The sequence below is a fragment of the Aulonocara stuartgranti genome, assembly GCF_965226115.1.
Source record: "Aulonocara stuartgranti genome assembly, chromosome: 5".
Lineage (NCBI taxonomy): Eukaryota > Metazoa > Chordata > Actinopteri > Cichliformes > Cichlidae > Aulonocara > Aulonocara stuartgranti.
In genome coordinates, this window is record NC_138943.1 from 497501 (window position 1) to 520000 (window position 22500).

General features: G+C 48.8%; 1 protein-coding gene across 1 annotated transcript in view; it reads left to right on the plus strand.

Annotated features, from left to right (window-relative positions):
- rnf123 (ring finger protein 123) overlaps positions 1–22500 on the plus strand; it is a 117549-nt gene that overhangs the window by 17554 nt on the left and 77495 nt on the right. Inside the window, exons 22-33 of the mRNA XM_082533510.1 lie at positions 370–470; positions 1191–1383; positions 2637–2782; positions 4777–4860; positions 5960–6067; positions 6155–6332; positions 9189–9263; positions 12318–12405; positions 13612–13699; positions 17213–17297; positions 18622–18648; positions 21055–21194. Coding sequence (XP_082389636.1) covers positions 370–470; positions 1191–1383; positions 2637–2782; positions 4777–4860; positions 5960–6067; positions 6155–6332; positions 9189–9263; positions 12318–12405; positions 13612–13699; positions 17213–17297; positions 18622–18648; positions 21055–21194 — 1313 coding nt within the window. The remainder of the gene's footprint in view (positions 1–369; positions 471–1190; positions 1384–2636; positions 2783–4776; positions 4861–5959; positions 6068–6154; positions 6333–9188; positions 9264–12317; positions 12406–13611; positions 13700–17212; positions 17298–18621; positions 18649–21054; positions 21195–22500) is intronic.

Sequence of the window (22500 nt, forward strand, 5' to 3'; positions counted from 1 at the left end):
ATTGGCTAACGCTCACACGCTGGTCTCCGATCAGTCTGAGGCCGTCTCCTCCTGACGCGCCCGGCACGGCTCGACGGTTTGACCTCGTCAGCGGTCAGAACGTTCGTAGAAAGCCGGTGCGAGCTGGCCTGGACGGCTAAGCTCAGTTTTAATGTAGGGTTGCAGTTTGTTTTTAAACGTATTTCTGTGGTTTTGAACTTTTCTGATGGTGTTTTGGGGTCTGAGTGAATATAAAATGCCGCTGTGAGAGCTGTGCTCGTCTGATGTTGGCGTTTTTCTGCAGACAGCTTGATGAAACTCAGCTGATGGGTTTGTTTTCATGAGTGAAGAACTACAACATGACAAATGTGCCTGTTTTCTCTTTTTCAGACGATTTGGCGAGTAAAGCAAACATCATCATCGACCCCGCGGAGATCCAGGCCACGTCCATGGACGACCTGGACGAGGACGACGAGAGCGGAGCTGCTCAGGTGATGTGGTGATGTCATTTGTTTGTGTGTCACCGAGTAAACAGTATGTGTAAAAGTACACATGAGTACTTCCAGATATTGAAATAAAACGATGGAACATGTAAACGTTATGAAGAGCGAGTGCACGGCGATGGATTCAACACGTTCTGCCGCCATTAAAAACCATGAAACATTTTTATGGCGTGCACGCTCTGAGTTGGAGAGCCGATCTAATGGCGCCGGTGACGGCACGCCCGCTTTGTCTAAGCCTGCGCCCGCACCTGTTTCTGTGGGCTGAGCCGCTCTGAAGACGACATGCTGCAAAATGTTGGCGTGGCGAGACCAGAACCAGCTGACGGGTGGCTCTGCAGGGCGTGCAGAGGCGTGGCAGCTGCAGATGTGAAGCACAGCTGGCTGCGTCTGACGGAGAGCCTCGTCCATGTTTCTCTCAGGCTGCTTCCATTTGTCTTCATTGTTCCCGTTCACTGATCGTGGTTTTAATCCGTACTGCTTTAAGCCCCTCCCCCGATTGGCTGCCCTAGCTGAAACTGTGGGTTAGACAGGAAGTGAGGTAAAACGTATCCACTCGTTTTTTAAAGAACAAGCTTTAAAAAATTATCCTCACTGATGTTTAATATCCATAGTTTCTAAATGTGTGACCAAACATCTGTGCAGACAGCTGTGACCTCTGACCTCCTGATCCTCTGACATCACTTTTTTTTTTTTTCCGTCTGACCACAGAGGCTGCCCGGGGCCGTGGCGATGGGCGGAGCTCTGGCGAGGCCCAGCTGGTTGAGTTCTCCCACTTTGGGTCGGGCCAACCGCTTCTTGAGCACGGCCGCCGTCAGCCTGATGACCCCCAGGCGACCCCTGAGTCAGCCGGAGAAGGTGAAGGTCCGAACGCTCGCCGTGGAGCAGCGCACCGAGGAGGACAGTGAGTACAACTCGCTCCTGCTACGGAACTCACGGGCATCAGCCCCGTTTGCTCAGAGCTTCTCCTGCGTTTGAAAATACGAAGCAGGTCTATGTGGCAGTGCGTGGCGCCCCCTGCTGGCAGCAGGAGGTCAGTGATTTGTCAGGAAGTTTGCTTTTACAGGCGTGATGAACAGCCACACAGGGGATCACTTCCGCATTTGCTCGCTTTGCGTGGAGCTTTTAGGAAGTGAGAATCAGAATTTAATTGTGTGAGGTTCACCTAGGCGTCAACGTGACGAGCGAGTCACTTCCTCTGTGGATGTATGGCGTCATTTTTGTGCCACTATTCTGAGCGCACGTAAAAAGGTTTGCAGGTGCAAGTGTTGCATTTTGAGGAGAAATTTCTTTTGAGCGAAGAAAATTCATTCCTGCGTGCAAAGAAATAATTTCAGTGTTTGCTATCACACACACACACACACACACACACACACACACACACACACACACACACACACACACACACCAGCAGCCCCTCTCGCTCAGTTTTTGCATTTGTGGTGCAATGACACCGGCGTGCAGGAGACGAGCAAAGTGAGAGAAGGGCCCGAGCCGTGATCGCTGCAGGAAAACGTCTGCGCTTCCATCTTTCAGTTGGAGTCTGCGTGTTGTTCCACTTCATCCTCCAATCGAAGGTAGTGATAAATGTTCAGCCACGCTCTCCTTTCTGCACCCAGCACAGTAATCAGAGTAATCAGAGTAAGCATGGTGATGGCAGGAAACAAAGCAGCGGAGGAATCTGCCAGGTAAAATATCAGGAAGTACTTTGTCAGTGACAGTGTTGGAGACGTTTGAGAAGAAGTGATTGGTTCCTGCGTTCTGGTTCTGGATGGTGGGACAGAGCGTGGATGGAGGTGGATCGATCCCTCGCGATGTCCACCAGTGTGTTTCATACCACGTGCTTTCAGCCCGGCGTGTTCAGCTTTACGAGGTATTCGTGTGCTGGGAGCTTTAATTGGGTCACTTCCTGTTGGGGTGTGTCAGGTGTCCTGTTGATTTCACATCATTATTTTTCACTGTTGGCCCAGACTAAGTTGGTCTCTGGTTGTTTCCTTCATTAGTCAAATGAGGCGCTCGTGCCTGATTGGCCGGTTAGACACAGCGTGAAGTTGGCGTGGAGCCAGTTATCATCGCCTGAGTCTTTGGGTGGAAGTGCCACAGCTGTAAAAATCTCTTGCCTTTTTTAACCATTTCCTGTTTCTCTGCAACCTGAAGTCGAGGGAAGTCATGGCAACGACGGCCTGTTGCTGGGGCGACCGCTCGAGGAGCCCGATCAACAAATTGCAGACAAGTCGCTGCTGGAGATCGTGGACGGGATCGTGATGATGTACAACCTGAGTGTCCATCAGCAGCTGGGGAAGGTGAGTGTGTGTGTGTGTGTGTGTGTGTGCGTGCGTGTGTGTGTGTGCGTGTGTGTGTGTGTGCGTGTGTGTGTGTGTGTGTGTGTGTGTGCGCGCGTGTGTGTGTGCGCGCGTGTGTGTGTGCGTGCGTGTGTGTGTGTGTGCGCGTGTGCGTGTGCGTGTGTGTGTGCGCGCGTGTGTGTGCGTGTGCGTGTGTGCGTGTGCGTGTGTGTGTGCGTGTGCGTGTGTGTGTGCGCGCGCGTGTGTGTGTGCGCGCGTGTGTGTGCGCGCGCGTGTGTGCGTGCGTGTGTGTGCGTGCGTGTGTGTGTGCGCACGTCTGTGGTGTCTGCGATGAAGACCAGCGAGCACGTCATGGCCGTGCCTTAAACGAAGTGCTGAAGCAAAGAATGTGTCTAGAATTTTTTCTAATCGAATTATTCGAAACACACGATGAACCATTACAGCCCTAACTATATGCTTTAAAGGAAAGTTTGAAGCCTAATCTTGAAAGTAGAGATAGAGTCTGTCTCCTGAATCCAAACTGGAAGCTGGTTCCACAGAAGAGGGGCCTGAAAACTGAAGGCTCTGCCTCCCATTCTACTTTTAAATACTCTAGGAACAACAAGTAGGCCTGCAGAGCGAGAGCGGAGTGCTCTAATAGGGTGATATGGTACTACAAGGTCATTAAGATAAGATGGGGCCTGATTATTTAAGACCTTGTATGTGAGGAGCAGGATTTTGAATTCTGGATTTAACAGGAAGCCAAAACAGGAGAAATCTGCTCTCTCTTTCTAGTCCCTGTCAGGACTCTTGCTGCAGCATTTTGGATCAGCTGAAGGCTTTTCAGGGAGTTTTTAGGACTTCCTGATAATAATGAATAATGAGTCGTCCAGCCTGGAAGTAATAAATGCATGAACTAGTTTTTCAGCGTCACTCTGAGACAGGATATTTCTAACTTTAGAGATGTTGCACAAATGGAAGAAAGCAGTCTGACATATTTGTTTAATATGTGCATTGAAGGACATGTCCTGGTCAAAAATGACTCCAAGGTTCCTCACATCGTTACTGGAGGCCAAGGTAATGCCATCCAGAGTAAGAATCTGGTTAGATACCATATTTCTAAGCTTTTCAGGGCCGAGTACAATAACCTCAGTTTGATCTGAATTAAGAAGCAGAAAGTTAGCGGCCATCCAGGTCTTTATGTCTTTAAGACATTCCTGCAGTTTAACTCATTGGTGTGTGTTATCTGGCTTCATGGACAGATAGAGCTGGGTGTCATCTGCATAGCAGTGTAAATGTATGCTATGTCTTCTAATGATGCTGCCTAAGGGAAGCATGTATAATGTAAACAGAATTGGTCCTAGCACTGAACCCTGTGGAACTCTGCTGTAAAGGTTAATGCTGCATATTTTATTCCTGTGACTTTCTCTGCAGCTGGTTTTGTCTGCAGGTGGAAAAACTCCCACAGTGAGTTCATCCTTTGGTTTGGTGCTCATCACGCTCCAGTTGGTCACATCACTGTTAACAATCCCTTCTTGTTTTAAACTTCTATATTTAAAACTTGCTGAAGTATCTGTGGGCGGTCCTGACCTTTAGCTGCATCCACCTTTCTCTCGGGTGGGTTGACCCGAAGCAGCTGTGCTCAGAGCGCTGTGATTTGTGTGTCTGGTTTTATTTTTACGTTTTTATTCGAGGTGTCTGAATAACGTGTCTGTGTGCATTAAAGCGAAGCACTCCGAGTCCTCTGGTCAAACACGGGCGCCTCGCTGAGCCTGAAGGTTTTTTCTACTCTGCGATTGGCTCATCCTCCCCACACTAACGCTGTGCGACCTCTGACCCCTGTCTCATTTAAAAGCGCCTCTGAGTCTGTAACGTGTGCGTTTCCATCACGTAGCTGCTGCGTGGTCAGACTCTAATGACGAGTTTTCATGGTCGCTGTGACAATCAGCCAATTAGATCGCTCGTGCCTCCAGTGTTTTTCTCAGCAGCGTGCTAACATGTGTCTCTCCTCTCAGATGGTGGTGGTGTCGGACGACGTCCATGAGTACGCCGTGGCGCTGAAGGATACGGAGGAGAAGATCGCCCGCTGCCCCGCCAGAGTGAGTGCCACCGCCGCCTCAGCTGGACATCAGGGCGAGTTTTAGAAGCAGTGCTTGGTCTGAGTGACCCTCATCACTCAGGTCACTCAGACCAAGGCTCAGATTGGTGAGGTGGGTGGGGTCAGCAGTGGGACCTGATTGGCTGATTGACCGAGTCAGACAGCTTTAGACAGATTATCACTGCAGTGGGAGAGAGGAGCTCAGGAGGTTCATGGATGCTGGGAGACGGAGGCAGATGATTGGCTGTGGCGCCCCCTGTGGGAGAAAGACCTTTGTTGCAGGCTAACAAAAACGACTGCTTAGCTTTGGATTCATGGTTTACAGAGCCTCTGATTTTCCTCGACAGCAGGTGTCCGTGTGTCTGCTCTCTGTCTGACATGAGATCACTTCTGATTGGATCACGTCCAACGACACGAACGATAGAACAAAAGAGCATCTCTCAGTGAAAGGGGGGATGGCTCGGTTAACGCGCCCCTCCACCCCTCACTGGGGCGACGCATTCCCACCAACAGGCCCTCATTTTCTGCCACGCTTCGTGTTTTCATGTCGTTCTCTCTGCAGGATTTCTTTATTGATGTTCGCTGTAGTTATTAAACTCAAATGTGTTGAAGTGAGGCTCATGCTCAGGCTTTATTCAGGTCACAGGCCTCCTCTGGTTTCCCACTGAATCTAGAAACCCTCGTTTAAACGCCGCTGTTGGTCCGTCCTCATTAATAAATCTGACGCACTGCTCTTTGTTTGTCGGAGCTCTTCTCGAGGTAATTGGCCGCGCTGCTGTCAGCCCGTCGTGATGCAGAAGCTCCTCTCATTAGTGCCGCGGAGTAAACTCGCTCTCTGAAGGCAGACGGGAAGAGTCGGAGGAGCGCCCCCATCAGGAGCGATGCATCCTGCGATCGGCGAGGGCCTCAGTCAGGCCGTGTATGTCCTCGTTAACTGCAGGGAACCAGAAACCTGCAGCGTGCACATCATGTCAGATCAGAGGCACACGTACCTGCTCACATCACCTGGGAGCGTCTCCGCTCCTGCGGTCCAGGGAATAACGGAGTAACCGAACGCGGCACGGACGCTCGGCTGCTTAATGATCGCGTGTCTGTTTCAGAGGGCCGACATCCTGGAGGAGCTCCAGAAGAGCCAGAAGGTTTTTGCGGAGAAGCTGAACCACCTGAGCAGGAGGCTGGCCTGGATCAACGCCACCATCTACTCCAAGGTGAGCAGGCCGCTCCGCCCGCTGTGCATCCGCATTAAATGGTGGATTTTGTGTTGTTTCTGAGCTGTGTGCTGCTGCTGTCTCCAGGAGAAGATGCTGGACATCTACTGGCTGCTGTGTGTCTGCATCCGCACCATCGAGCACGCCGACAACACCGGCTCTCTGTTCGCCTTCACATCAGAGTTCTACCTCAACGTCGCCATGAACGCGTACAGCGCCCTGAAGAACTACTTCAGCCCGGCTAACGGCATGGACGAGCTGCCCGGTAAGCACCGCGAACCATCAGCCCACCCAGCCTGCAGGTGATGTTTGACCTGAGGCAGGTCGTTGAACGGGCGGGGCGCGCTTCATCAGGGTTGTTATGGAAGACAGTTGGAAGATTTATTTTTTTGTATTAGTCTTTGCTGTGAAGCCAAGCGAGCGTTCCCTTTTCCACCTCACCTGTCGAAGGTGTCTGCAGGTGCACCTGCGCGAGTCGTGGTCCAGCTGTGCTTCAGTGTTTGATCCTGTTTTAGGTTAACGCCGTTTCTGTGACGTCGGGTTTTTGTTTCCCGTCTCGTGTTTGTGTGTTTAAACGATGCTTGCGCTGAAAGTCTCCCCACAGCATCGCACCTCCACAGCCTGCACCGCTCACACAGGCGGGCTGGTTGTGTTCTCCCCACCTCTGAGCCGACCACGTCGCAGCAGACGTAAGGAGACGTCCAGATTGGTCGGTTTGTTTTTTCTGTTCTTAGCTTCAGGAGTGAGACGGCGTGATCTGCTGCTGTTCTTCTGCGCACCTTGGTTATAACGAGTTGTTATTTTATTGGTTATCGATTAGCTGTTATTTCTTTTGACTTCCTGTCAGCTCGAAGCAGTCTGCCCTTCTCCTCTGACCTCAGCAGGGCGTTTCCTGAACTCTAGAGCAGGCGTGTCAACCGTACGAGATGATTTCATCTGTCAGTCGTTAACGGGCCGCCGGTATGTGGGAGCCGGACCTTCAGCCCTACTGGGAACCCATGCAGACAGGGCGGCGCAGTATTTTGATTTTGATGGGCACACCATGTGGCCATTCACGCGCAATGACACCATCATCTGTGAAAGAAGAGGGCAAAGCTTCTTTAGCAGCAGTAGTAGCAGATGAAATGGGCTTTGTGATGAGATGCTTCATCGATTCATTTGTTAGTACTTGAAGACACTTCCATCCTCGATAAAGCCGACTCGAGGTCACTGAGGTCATACGGTCTCATTTTAGCTGGTTTGACGTTTGCGTTACTTGATGAAGTGGACGGACTTTTACTATTATTTTATTAATATTTGTAGTAATTAGCTCGACCCCGGATGATGCACGTGTATTTACGAGCCACTACGAGTTTTCGTGGACCTCCAATCTGTGGCTTGCAGACCCCTGGGGGTCCGTGAACCCCAGTTTGAGAGCCAATGGTCTAAATGAGCCTCACAGGCCTGAATGTGTGTTTGACGCCGTTTATAATCATTATAACTACAGACTCTGCTGCTCATCACAAACAAGCACAAGCAGACTTTTTACACACACACACAGACACACGCACAGACACACACAGACACACACACACACACACAGACACACACACACAGACACACACACACACACAGACACACACACACACACACAGACACACACACACAGACACACACACACAGACACACACACCCACACACACCCACACACACACAGACACACACAGACACACACACACAGACACACACACAGACACACACAGACACACACACACAGACACACACACACAGACACACACAGACACACACACACACACAGACACACACACACACACAGACACACACACCCAGACACAGACGCACACACACACACACACACACACACACACACACACACACAGACACACACACACACACACACAGACACACAGACACACGCACACAGACACACAGACACACGCACACAGACACAGACACAGACGCACACAGACACACACACACAGACACACGCACACAGACACACGCACACAGACACACACAGACAGACACACACAGACACACGCACACAGACACAGACAGACACACACAGACACACACACACAGACACACGCACACAGACACAGACAGACACACACAGACACACACACACACACACACAGACACACACACACAGACACACACACACAGACACAGACAGACACACACAGACACACAGACACACACACACACAGACACACGCACACAGACACAGACAGACACACACAGACACAGACACAGACGCACACAGACACAGACAGACACACACAGACAGACACACACAGACACACACACACAGACACACGCACACAGACACAGACAGACACACACAGACACACACACACACAGACACACACACACACAGACACACGCACACAGACACAGACAGACACACACAGACACAGACACACACACACAGACACACACACACAGACACACGCACACAGACACAGACAGACACACACAGACACAGACGCACACAGACACACACACACAGACGCACACAGACACACACTGACACACAGACACACGCACACCCACAGACACACGCACACACACGCACAGACACACGCACACACACAGACACACGCACACAGACACACGCACACCCACAGACACACGCACACCCACAGACACACGCACACACACGCACAGACACACACACACGCACAGACACACGCACACACACAGACACACGCACACAGACACACGCACGCACACAGACACACGCACGCACACAGACACACACACAGACGCACACACAGACACACACACAGACGCACACAGACACACACACACAGACGCACACAGACACACACACACAGACGCACACAGACACACACTGACACACAGACACAGACAGACACAGACAGACACAGACAGACACGCACACACACGCACAGACACACGCACACACACACGCACGCACACAGACACACACACAGACGCACACAGACACACACACACAGACGCACACAGACACACACACACAGACGCACACAGACACACACTGACACACAGACACAGACAGACACAGACAGACACAGACAGACACGCACACACACACACACAGACACACACACTTTATTTTATCTTTCTCCCTCAGGCTACGAGGAAACTCTGACTCAGCTCGCTGCCATCCTCGCGAAGCACTTTGCAGATCCACGCATCGTTGGGACAGGTAACACACACACACACACACACACACACACACACACACACACACACATAACATTTTTCTGTCTCGGGGAGATTTTCAATAAAGATGTGACAGATTAAAGGAAAACCCTGACCTTGGCACCACTTCATAAAAATGGGTCACGCCTCACAGTTTTCATCCAATCATAGCGAGCCAGAACAGGTCCACCTTTGATTCTAGTTGAGTAAAGAGCAGTCTCCTCTTCTGAGATCACTTTTATTCATGTGTCCGACTCTCTGCGGTCCTGCTGCCCTCGCAGTGCAGAGCGGGACACTAAGCTTCATTTCTAATTAAAGACACGCCTCCACTGGCCTGGAGGGCGCTCTCCTTCTTGACCTCTTCAGTTCTTACTAAGACTGTTTAGAATAAAACCTTATTTCTATAAAGTGAGGCCAGTTGTAACAAGCTTAGCTTCACTGCATGTTGCTGGTGTCTCCACCCACAGGGTGGTGTGGGTCTGTGCAGCACTCTCAGGTGGAGCACACACCTGACCCTTTAGGACGGCTTTTCCTTTAATCTGTCCCCGGTCTGCGTGTCCTTCTCTGTACTCGTGTTTAGGGCTGGGCCATATTATACCGTTCACGGTAATACCGGTATAATGTTAGGCAACGATAGGAAAATGAAATATCGCGATAGAATGGGAGTAAAACGCGCATGCGCAGTGTCTTTGTTTTCATACGCACATGGCCGATTGTTGAGTGAAACAGATGAACCAGAATTGGTTTGTAAAAATGGTGCAACTTCAGTGATGTGGAACTGGTTTGGTGTTTGTCCGTCAGATACACGACAAAGCACAATTCTTTGCAGAACATGCAAGCGGCCGTCGTTATTGTCATATTTGTCGGACTAAGATGCTCTTAAATCTGGGAGTAATCTGGGTCCTAAACTCCGTATTCTTCAGGTCAAACAACACTGCAGCATCACTGAGAGTTAAAAACTGTCTAAATTCTTTCATCTTTAATAAAACGATCAGCATCGCTGCTTTACCAGGTGTAACTATAAAGTTTAACTTCCAGGCATCCATGAAAACAAAAGTTATTACATTTAACGGAGTTAGAAGTTAGCAGGAAGCTAGTGGAAGTTAGCTCGCTAGTTTCGCTAGTTACCTAAGCATGATATAGCATGTTCTGACGTAGAGATTTCTGAAAAAATTCAAACGTACAGCTCTGCTATCACTTCCAACATAAATGAAGACAGGAAACTAAACAGCAGTGACGTTTGTAGGGTTACTGAAGTTGGGCTAGCTGGTATATAATGATGTGCTACGTGATCGCTAGCGACACAGCTATGTTAGCATAACATAAACAGTGAAGCTGGAAGACGAACACTAACACTTTTCCACTTATAAAAGTTAACGTGAAGGTTCTTCATGGTTAGAGACAAATGCAATCGCATGGCAGGATGCTGTAAATGGACCAAACTTCAGTCAGGAGAACAACTGAGATAATCCATCCACAATACGAGGTTAGTCATTAATATACTGCAACAACATGGGAATAGAGCAGCTGCCAGAGAATTCAACATTAATGAATCAATGGTACAGAAGTGGAGGAAGAATGAGTTTAATAAAGTTTGATTTATCTGACTGCTTTGTTTCGCTTAATGTGCCTTATAATCCCGTGCACCTTATGGTCCGAAAAATACGTACTGCACACTGCAGTTTAATGTTGCAAAGCACCTCTTTTTAACTTCAGTGGATATTATACATGGTTATGCTCAGGATATGTCAGCCCATTTCTACTGGAAATGCCTTTTGGTTAAACTTTCAGCAAGGAATTTGCATTTGCACTGTTACATTTTTATAAAGCTTTAATGTACATAAAAACCAGCTTCTTGTTTAAGTGAAAATAAATGGAAGGTTGTCTTTTTGCGCGAGTAATGTTGTGGAGTTGTATTTTGTCTCGCATCAATTATATCGTCGGTTATATCGTTATCGCAAATTTTCAAATATATATCGTGATAAATATTTTTGGCCATATCGCCCTGCTCTACCCGTGTTTGTCTTTTAGTGCAGATCAGCTCCAGTCAGAGGAAGCTAGCCCCTCTGTGCAGCAGCGCCCCCTGCTGGGTGGTCAACACTTACTCCACCCACCCACTCCTGGACCTCCACCTCCTCCAGCTGTTCTGTGGGTTCTGTAATCTCCAGCTGTGTGTGCTGGGCCTCCTGGTCAGATGCTGAACCTCCTCCACTGCCTCCCTTCCATATAGAGGAGCAGCGGCTCTCCTCTGAGCCCCTCACTATCTCTTGTCTATGAATGACCACCTTACAGGGGTGGAGATGTTTGCATGTTGGCCAGAACTGTAGGAGGGTGTCGTGTGAGCAGGTCACATGGGTCCCACCCACAGTCAAAGGTTCCTGATCCTCTTGGTGTAATCCAGAGAGCTGATCTGGATCCAGGCTGAGGACGGAACATTTAGCCTCGGTTTGTGACCCGTCGCCTGGAAACGGCTGATGGATGGCGTCGACACCGCCCGCCCGGGGATGTGTGAATGTGATAACTTGAACGAGGTGACGTAGCAGCTTCACATTCATACCGAACGTGCATCTACGAGGAGACGGAGGGCGAGCACTGGAGCCCACCATAACTAATGAACCGAATCCCCCGAGGACCGCGGGACGCCTCGCAGCAGAAATGATGAGCTCAGCAGTTCCATCCATCATCTGAGATAAAACGCCGTGCGGAGAAATCCGGCCTCGAGCGGTCTGGTCCAAACGGCGAGGCGGGACCTGTTAATTATGAAGTCCTGCTGGAGGACAGCGGAGGAGACTGAGTGGATGTAATGGCTTAGACGCGCCTCACTGCCATTTTTAATGAGGAGACTGAAGATGAGGAGGAGGAAGGGTAGAGGATGGGAAAGTGAGAGCCTGCTGATAACAGTGTGTCATTAGAAAGGTGTAACTGATCGTGTGTGTGAGACCGACCTGGAAGCAAACAGCAGGGGGCGCTGCTGCACACGCGCAGTAAAGCTGTTTTCCTGCTGCAATGTTTATTTTTCCAGCTGTCTTTGAATCTCTGATCTGCTCTCTCTCCACAGATATCAAAGACTCTCTGATGCAGGCGCTGGCCAGCTACGTCTGTTACCCACAATCCCTCAGGGCTGTGGAGAGGATCCCGGAGGAGCAGTGAGTCTGGTTTGATTGTTTTCCAGAAAAACCTTCAGGGTGACTGAGCTGCTGCTCTTCAGTGATCAGTAAACACTTACTCACCCATCCCACCTGGACAGGTGGCCAGTCCATCGCGGGTGACGCACACTCGCCACTCACTCTCTCACCTGCAGTCAGTTAAGCTAACGAGCGCGTGCTTGGCGTGTGGGAGGAAACCTGCGACCTTGGGGAGACGCTTCCTGCTGTGAGCCGATGGCGCTAACCGCTGCTCCACCGAGAGGGGCGGCCGTGAGCTCATGTCCTGCAGCGGTCCAATCCCGTGGCTCCAGTTGTCTTTGAACCGACCAATCAGCATGCCACATTAAATACCAGCGGCTCCCCTCCTGTGTGAATTCGGACGCAGCGCTCGAGTCTTTGCGATGAGACGCATTTAAAATAGAAAGTCTAAATCTGCTAATGGTGGATTCTTATTGGCTGGCAGCATTTAAGGCTGTTAGAGGGTTTAATAAAGCCACGCTGTGCCCTCTGTAACATGCTGGAGTTTGTGGGGTGGTGTAGTTGGATCCATGCACTACACCCACTCTGAGAGCTGTTTTCATCTGACCTCTGACCCTGAAACCTGCCGGCAGGGTTCAAACATCAGGGCGGGACCAGCAGCGGGGCGTCGGCAGCGACGGCGGGCAGTCTGATGTGAATAACAGCTGCGCTCACAAACGGAGCTCCTGAAGGGATTGATGTCATGTGGTGTCAGCTCGCCACAGCTGATGGATCAACGTGTGTCCGGCGTGCAGCTCGTGATGAGCGGCCTAGTTTGTCTCCTTACACTAAACGACACACGGCATCGTTTCTGAGCATCAGTCAGGATTAAACGTCCCTCAGCTCTGTCTGCTCACAGGGAAGTTGCACGATGCGTGCCGCCGCTTCCTCCCTCGGTCCACGCCCTCGGGCTGTGTGTTAGTCCTCTCCACGTGTAGCACGCTCGCACTCTGACAGCTGGGTGAGAAGTGGGTGCATTGTTTTTATTGTTTGTGCCTTTTTAGCTGCTGTAATCGAGCCTGATGTGCGAGCCGAGCCAGAGCTCTGCTCACTCAACGTCTGCGGTGACGTTAGCAGCATCAGAGCAGCTGTTCAGCTGTCATGGAAACAGCTGCTCCCACTGAAATGATGTTTATGTGTCGGAGCTGACAGGAAGTGACGTGTTGATGCTCACCTGTCTGATTCCAGGCGAGTGGCCATGATGAAGAACCTGCTGGCTCCGTACGAGCAGAGACCCTGGGCCCAGACCAACTGGATCCTGGTCAGACTGTGGAGGGTGAGACACACACACACACACACACACACACACACACACACACACACACTCCTAACAGGCCAATATCCAAACTGCCTTTTATATAGAAGGTTTTAGAAAACGTAGTAGTAGAACAACTTAACTGCATTTTTATCCAGGAAACAGTTATGGACACTTTCCAGTCTGGTTTTTGTAAATTGCATCCCACTGAAACGGCCTCCCTTACAGTATCCACTGATGTCTTGATGGCAGCAGACTCTGGAGAGGACGCAGTGCTGGTCCTGCTGGATCTCGGCTCTGCTTTTGATGCTGTAGATCACAGCATCCTGATAAACAGACTCGAGAACTTGTTTGGGATTACTGCTGTTGTTTTAAAATGTCATATTTGTGTGAGAGATCTTTTACTGTTCATGAATCGTGGAGCCTCAGGGACCTGTCCTGGGTCCAGTTCTAGTTCTGCTTTATATATTCCCCCCGAGCCAAATTATTAAGCGCTATAAAAATATCTCCTATCATCTCTATGCTGATGACATCCAACTGTACTGTTCCTTCAGGATTTCTGACTTTTATAAATTGTCTAATTGAAGTCATTGGTTGACAGAAATCAACCAGCGGTTAAATGACAATTCCCTCCAACTAAACTCTGATAAGACAGAAACTCAGCGTATCAGCTTCTTAGACCCTCCTGTAAAATCGAGCCTCAGAAACCTCGGTGCCATGTCTGACAGCTCGCTGTCGCTCGAGCAGCCGGTCCGAAACTGTTTTTATCATTTACTGAATGTTTCTAAACTCAGACTAATGGAGTCAAAGCCTGAACTTGAGGTGATTATTCGTGCTTTTACTTCCTCTCGGTTAGACTACTGTAACCTTTTACTTGTTTTAACAAATCAGCCTTAAATCGTCTTCAGACGGCGCAGAAGGCTGCAGCGCGACTGTTAACAGGCTCCAAGAGAAGGTCTCGTGTTACTCCAGTTTTAGCTTCCCTTCACTGGTTGCCTGTAAGTTTTAGGTTTGATTTTAAAATTTTAGCTGTAACCTTTAGAGCAGGTCTGATAAATATTGGAGACCATGTAGGGCCCTGCATGGTCTCCAATATTTATCAGACCTGCTGACACGGCACTCATCTTCTCGAGCTTTACGGTCATTAGATCAGAGGCGCTGGTGGCAGCGCCCCACGGCTGTGGAGTCTCTCCCACGGTCTCTACGCTGCACGGACTCATTGTTTTAAAAAACAGCTGCAGACATTTTTATTTAGAAAAGCATTTTATTAATTTCCTCTTATGTTGTTTTATATTTCCATTTCTTGTGTGTTAAAGCACTTTGTGGTTTTTATCTGTGAAAAGCACTATAAATCAATTTTACTTGCTCAGCTGTTATGAGCAGGTGCTGCGATCCTGCCGTCAGCTCTGGGCCACGGTGAAGTCTGTTCATGCAGCACATTTAAAAGAAGCAGAGCTTCACAGGAAGCCGACAACAGAACAGTATCTTTACAGGATGACGAGGTTGAGCTCGAGGCCAGAGAGTCGGAGTGAGACTGGAGCAAAAGTAGAAGCAGCTCCTGTATGAAGGGCAACAGCTGAAAGAACTGAAGGTGTTTACTAGAGATGGACCGATCCGATATTACGTATCGGTATCGGTCCGATACTGACCTAAATTACTGGATCGGATATCGGAGAAAAATAAAAAATGTAATCCGATCCATTAAATATCACGAAAGCACCTCACAAAACTTGCAACACGCCGTAACTCACCTCAGAACGTTAGCACGTCGGAGCAGTATGCATCACGTGATAGAGCGGCTGTGGCATGCGGGACCTGTCGGTGGTCTGGATAGCATGTGGAGCTTCGCTAGCAACCCGGCATTTCATCTCCGACAAAGTTATCCCCGAGAGAAGTAAAGCAAGTGTGTAAGTCCATCTCTGAATGTTTGTAAAGCATTCCTGCGTTAAGCTTAACAAATGATATATGGAGCGACTGCCTCTTCTTGCTGCTACTTCAATCATGAAACTGCTTAACGATCAGCTGATCAGCTTTTCTGTCGCGAGTCCGTGTCTCTGGTTTGCTTTTGGCCCACTTTGCACCAGAAAGAGGAAACCAGCGGCTGAACAACAGCAGCACGTTTAAGCTTGATCAGCTGTTGTTAGAATGTATTTAATATTACTTTCTACTCGAGGATCTTTTTCTACGTAGCTGACGGCTGGTAACTGTGCAGGGGCGGATCTAGCAAAGTTTAGCCAGGGGGGCCGATAGGGCATGAACAGGGAAAAGGGGGCACAAAGACATACTTTTCTTTCTTATTCTCATTTAAAATGTCGAGCTTTTAATAATTAATTATCTGACACCCAAAGTTTTAATTTGATGCAAAATGTATAGAAGTCCATTACTGTATATAGTGACTATTAAGTCTAATATATATACCCTAGTAAGCTATAGTACTTTTTCCTTTGGGAAGGTACCATCTGTGCAGTCTGCAATTTTGTTGAAGAAAGATGTTGAATCTATTTAATATTTCTTGAAAAATAATTGATTTCTGTGCATTTTTTTCACACTGCATCAAATTAAGGTTGATTACGTCGATTAAGCATCATGAGGTGGAGCGTGAGGGGTGGTTCCCTATTTTTTATTTATTTATTTTTGTTGTTGCTGGGAGTTGGAACCCTATTAGTTAGGTTGCTTAATATTTATGCTAAGTACTCTTTAAAATACCAGAATAGGGAGGATGGTGTAGGTTTAAGTTTATTAGATTGATCAGTATTGCTGAACTATGAAATATTTTTTTTGCATACAGGTATAACAGAATAGCTTTAGTGTAGTTGTTGTTTTAAACTTGAGTATGAACTTATACAAAATGCAGCAAGATATTTAAAAAACAGTTTTGTTGATTAAAAACACTATATCGGATTCATATCGGTATCGGCAGATATCCAAATTTATGATATCGGTATCGGACATAAAAAAGTGGTATCGTGCCATCTCTAGTGTTTACTGAGGATCAGCAGACCGCAGTGTTCAGACTAATGCACCAACACATTCAGTCTCTATAGGAATCCTCCACGAAATGAAGCTCGCAAAGGGTTAACATGTTCACGCTGTCTTGCCTCAGGTGAAAGTGGAGCAGCGGCTGTCACCAATCACAGCCAAGCTTTGAACAGACTGACGGATGCACCGCCCTGAGTGGTCGAGAGAGGCCGGTCAGCACAAGCAGACATGGCGTCTTTCTTTAAGATGAAAATCAGCGTTTAACCAGTTCTTTAGGTCATCACGGCCGTTTAACAAAGATACAGTGACGTGTTCGGGCTTTTGCTCAGTATTTGTTGTCTAACACAAACATTTATTGATCGTTTATTGTTAATTAATCAGTGAAATCAGCACTGATGAAGTGTTAGTGCTGCAAGAAGTAAAGCAGCGTCTGGAAGATGATCAGCACTGATGCTTCAGCGATCATCTTCCAGACGCTCCAGTGTTTTTGCAGTTTGACTGAGAGAAGCTGTCTCCCTGCAGCTCTGCTGACCTTCATCCCTCTCTCTTCCTCAGGGTTGTGGTTTTGGCTACAGATACACTCGCCTCCCTCATCTGCTGAAAACCAAACCCGAGGATGCCAACCTGCCCAGTCTGCAGAGTAGGTGCTCTTTGCTGTTCTGTCTGTGCATGCCTGTCATCAGCTCCCGTCTCCTCCTCTTGGTTTGCAGCACGCTCCCGGTTCAGGTGCTCGCTCTTTCATGAATTTCCATAAATAAATTGAGGCGGCGGCCTCGTCTGCAGTTTATTTTTGCCGCAGCTCGCTGTGATTTACGGCTTTAATCATCAGCGTTTGTGGAGGTGAACGTCAGAAATGAATCACCAAAGTTGTGTGTGATGTTTGTGCCGAGATGAAGACTGACGTTTTATTTTAGGAAGCGGCTCTGCAGCGCTTCAGTGTTTGTGCTGAAAAACACAGACGGCCTCGACTCGCCGTCGACATCATGCAGAAACATCTGCTCTCAGAGTGAAGCGCTGCTCGGTCCTCGCACGCCGAGCTGTGGATCGTCACGTGGAGGCACTTTAGCAGCCCGTTCACGCCCTCTGATCCCGGCCTGCGGTGCTTTATGGGAGCGTCTGCATCCAAAAACACCTGCCCTGCACCCCCTCACTGACTCTGTGACGCTCCTCAGTGGGTTTTTAAAGAGCTCAGGGTGGAAAAATAAAAGCCAAATGCAATAAAACTGCTCGACACACTCAAATAACAACAGTGCAAAAAGGAAAGTAGCTCACTAAATTCTTTTAAAGGGGAAATTCATTCATTACTTTAGGTCAGTTATACACCAGCCTCTCTCCTGGACGTCTCCATACCTGCACAGGTGTTTTATCTGCACCGTCCAATCTTCGTCCTCTTCGTAGCTTCCCTCAGTTCCTCCTCCTCTTCACTGACTGTCTTGGATCTGTCTGCCTCACTCTGAGTGCTCCTTCCAGCTTCTCAGCGCACTCCCAAAGGACAGAATAGAGATTCAGTAGAGACAGAATAAACACAGAATAGAGACGGAGTGATAGAGCCACTGCCTCTTCTACGTCCAGCATGCCGACTACACTACGCTACGCCTCCCATCAGGTTTGGGCGCTCGTGTTTCCCAGTTTGTTATTCCTGCTGATGATCTGCTGGGTCAGCATACAGAGCGCAGGCACAGAGCTCGAACCCCTCTCCTCGTCTCTAAAACTGAGGGATGGATGAGGGTGGTACACTGAGAGTGCAAACACCAGAGGTTAAAGATGAGTAATCGGTCAGACTCAGGGCGTGGCATGGGTCGGAGGGCGTGGCTGAAGTCAGAGGGCGTGGTAGTGACTGTGTCGTGAATATGAACTGGGACAGAAGCTCTGTCCGTGGTGCTGAATCCTGTTTGTGTCCCACCCGAGTCTTACTCCTGCACGGACGCTGACTTCTCTGTGCTTCTCCTTTGCATGCCTTTCAGGAGATCTGTCCATTGCTAGTTTCCAGAGTAAGTTCATCATTTCACCTCTCCCAGTGTTGTCCTCGCTGTCTCTGTCTCCTGCTCCCTTCCTTCTGCTCTCCTGAGCCTCCTGAGCCTGACTCAGCCAGAAGTGCACGTTGTACTTAATCTATAAACGACTCTCTGGTGGAACTCGGTCGATACTCAGCGTTTCAGGTTGGAGGCACAGCTGCCCCCGTTGAGGGTTTTTTTTTCCTCTCCAGCTGATCTGAATCTTTGTCATTTTTTGCTTTAGATCAGGGGTGTCAAACATAAGGCCCAGGGGCCAGAATTGGCCCAGCAAAGACTCCAGTCTGTGGACAATTCTTGAAAGTTATTTCAGAGTCTGTTTCTTTTCTTGGTGATAAAGACCCACCGTTCAGGTGATTTAGTAATATAATAATAACAGTTATGGTAATATGTGTCGTTTTGGCTGCTGTTACAACCAAACTTCCCCTTGTGGGACAATTAAAGGATTATTCTAGTCTATTCTATTCTTTTCTATTCTATGTACTATAAGGTTTAAATAAAAAAAATAAAAAATTCCATTTTTTTCACTGTTGACTTTAAAATAGATTACTGCCAAAAATGAGCAGAAAGGTTGTTTGGTAATCACAGGACAGTCGAGAGTTTGACTCGTTTCTTATCATCTGACAGGCAACAGGCATTCAAAGTGAGGCGTGCTCGCACGTCACAGGTTACACGTGTCGTTGAACGTCTTCACGCTGACGCGGCGCTCGCTGGTCTGGCCTGAGACCAAAGTGAGCTGTTTGTTTCCCGCAGCAGAAGAAGAGTTCGACATCCTGCTCTGGATACTTGGAGTCTGTCTCGCGTGATGTCCACATCGAGCTTTTTCCTTCGTTCTTCATTATGACTCATTACAGAAACTCTGTTGGATTGTTGTCTTACTGTGAGCTCATCTTTGGACGTCGTTCGGTGGACAAACGGACAAGTATAAAAGGCGGAGGCGGTCTGGGTGGTGCTCATAATGCAGCTGCTGTGCGCTCGTGGCGGCTGCCTCGGTTTAAAGCTCGAGGCCTAATAGCTTCGTTTCATTGTTAATTGGATTCATATTTGTGCTCCGTGTAAACGGCTCCGGCACTTTTTATTTTTTAGTTTCCTTCAGTCATAAGAAATCAAATCTGTAGCTGTGCTGATGGAGCCCAGAAAAACTCAGTAATCCCAGTAATAAATAGGACTGGGTATCGTCACTGGTTTCTAGAATCGATTCGATTTGAATCTGGGAAACTTTGCTTCAGACAGTCACAAATATTATAATTCAGATCACTACATATTTTTTCTTTTTAATAATAATAATAATAATAATAGCATAACAACATTGATAATTACAGAATTTTTTTTAAAACAAACAAAAACAAAACAAAGAACTCAAAAAAAAAAAAAAAAAAGTGAGGAAACCAGAAAACCCATCATGTGAACCCCTCCCACCATCCCCCCACCCCTTTACCCCTGTATGGCTCTCAGCCTCATCACATTCGTGTATCCAGACAGCCCATATTTACACCTCTCTATAGAAACTCTCATGCACAGGAATCAACACCCCCACGATAAAACTGCAGCATTCAGGGAGTCGAATCAGCAGGGCCCAACCGGGGATCAGCTCAAGGCAGACCCAGGCAGTACCACCGTCTTTGGACCTAACAGACCATCGAGATGGCGCAGATCCCCTCAGATCCCCCTTTGTGTTTATGTCTTCGTGCAGAATCGTGTTCCTGCTCTCATTTACTGTTTTGGTGGTTGTTTAAATTTTGTGAGGTTTAACCTGAGATTCTGGCGTTTTGGGCAAAATAAATTTCTATTTAAAAAATCGATTCAGGATTTTAATGAATCGATATCACGTTATTCAAGCCAATCGATAAATTAATTATCAAAACCCGCCCCAGTAATAAACCCCAACTGGGACGCATCTCACAGCATCGTACTTGAGACTCAGCGGGTGTTTTTTGTTATATTGTTCAGAGGGCAGAGAGGATTGGATTTAATGACTCCACGGAGCTGCCGTCAGCTCCCGGAGGAGGCCGAAGCGCCAGAGAGCCGTCCTTCATCTATTTGCTGCCTCCTCCTCCTCTCCTCAGTGTTCCCTGCTCTCTTTGCCGTGTCCTTCCTCCTCCGTCCCTCCTCTGTGTGTCTGTGACCGTTTTCCCTCGGTGTCCCGTTTCCTTTCACTCATGTTTGCTTTGGTTTTGAAGAATATGACAGACATGTAGAATAGAATAGAGTAGAATAGAATAGGCCTTTATTGTCATTGTACATGCACATAGAGGAAACGGCGAGTGTCTGTAACGCTGTCCACACGGCGTCCTACACCTGCTGCTGCTGCCGGGGCGGGCCGGGCAGCGTCCGGTCCTCTGCTTTCTCTCTGCTCACCTGTCCTCTGTCATCTGATTGGTTCAGAGCCGTGCCCGTCGTTGCTGCTGCAGAGACACATGGCGGAGCTGCTCAGCATGGATAAAGACATGGCCGCCTCTTTCCTCAACAGCGTCCTGAACCAACTCAACTGGGCCTTCTCAGAGTTCATCGGCATGATCCAGGAGGTAAGAACAACCAGAGTCCCAGCAGGTGCGGGGGAGGACGCGCAGGACGCGGCGTTGAATAGAAGGTCCAGAAACACCAACTCTCATTATTTAAACATCAACAGAAACGACGAGTGCTTAAAAACCCTGAAATTCTCTCATTAGTATTCATGTCCCGTTACAGCATGTTTAATAATGTCTTTAATATTTATACTCAGTACCTCCGACTCACTTTATTAATTACTGATACTGAAGTAAAGTTTGATTGGAGCTCTTCATAAACGCAGATCATTCGTTTCAGTCTGCTTCAGATTTCCCACATTCCCACAGCATCGTCCGCATGCTCAGAGGACCTGGAGGACTCTGAGCACGGGGACGAGGCCGACAACCTTCAATCAGCGCTCTGATAAATCCGTGCACGGCTCAGCAGCTCGGCGTCCACACGTGCAGGTTGCTGCTCCGCCACGCGTTGACCACGATGGAGAAACATCCTCTGAACCTGAAAGCTCCTCTAAAACTGGTCTAAGGTCAGATCCATCCAAACGTGGCCCCCGCGTCCTCGGGCGACGAGCAGGACCTGTTCTCACAGACTTCTTTATAAAACCAGTGCAGTCGCCCCCTGCTGGATGTTACACAGAGCGCAGGTTTAGGAAGCGGTTCCTAGTTTCCGTGCTGACACGACATCACCTGACAGGTGTGCCCACTGTGACCTCGCAGGTACACTCGCAGCTGAGGCCGGGCCGACCTCACTTCCTGCTCGTCGTGCTTTGCTGTGAACTGAAGGTTGAGGATGTGTTCGCAGCGTGTTTGACCTCTGAGTGAAACACGAGAGCGAGCCCAGCCTGAGGAGTGTCAGCTTTAGCTCTGAGCTTTGTTTCCCTTTAATAAGATTATTCGGGCTTTTCTGGAAATCCTGCAGCGAATCATCCACTCAGCGCTGTAATTGATCGTATTCCTGCGGGGCGCCGGGGTATTTTCAGCCAGGCCAGCGCTCGCAGCGTTTCAGAGATTAGGCTCATGTTTCCGTTCCTCGCTGTCCACCTCCTCGTCTGCTGCTTCGGTTCAAACTGGCGAACGCGAAGCTCGACGCGGCTCCTCGATTTCACGCCTGCAGAGGTTCAGGCAGAAAGCCGGCACCTTCAAAGCTGCCTCAGTGCGTGCACAGCGACGCCTGTGAGCCCACGCCCCCTCTGGATCTGCATGAAGTCATAGAGGGACAGCTCCATCCACATGCTGCTCAAACATTCTGTTAGTTGGGGCAGCCAATCAGAAAGGAGGAGGTTACTTAACGGGGCGGGGCAGAAACAGCTGCGACAGGTGCTTTTTT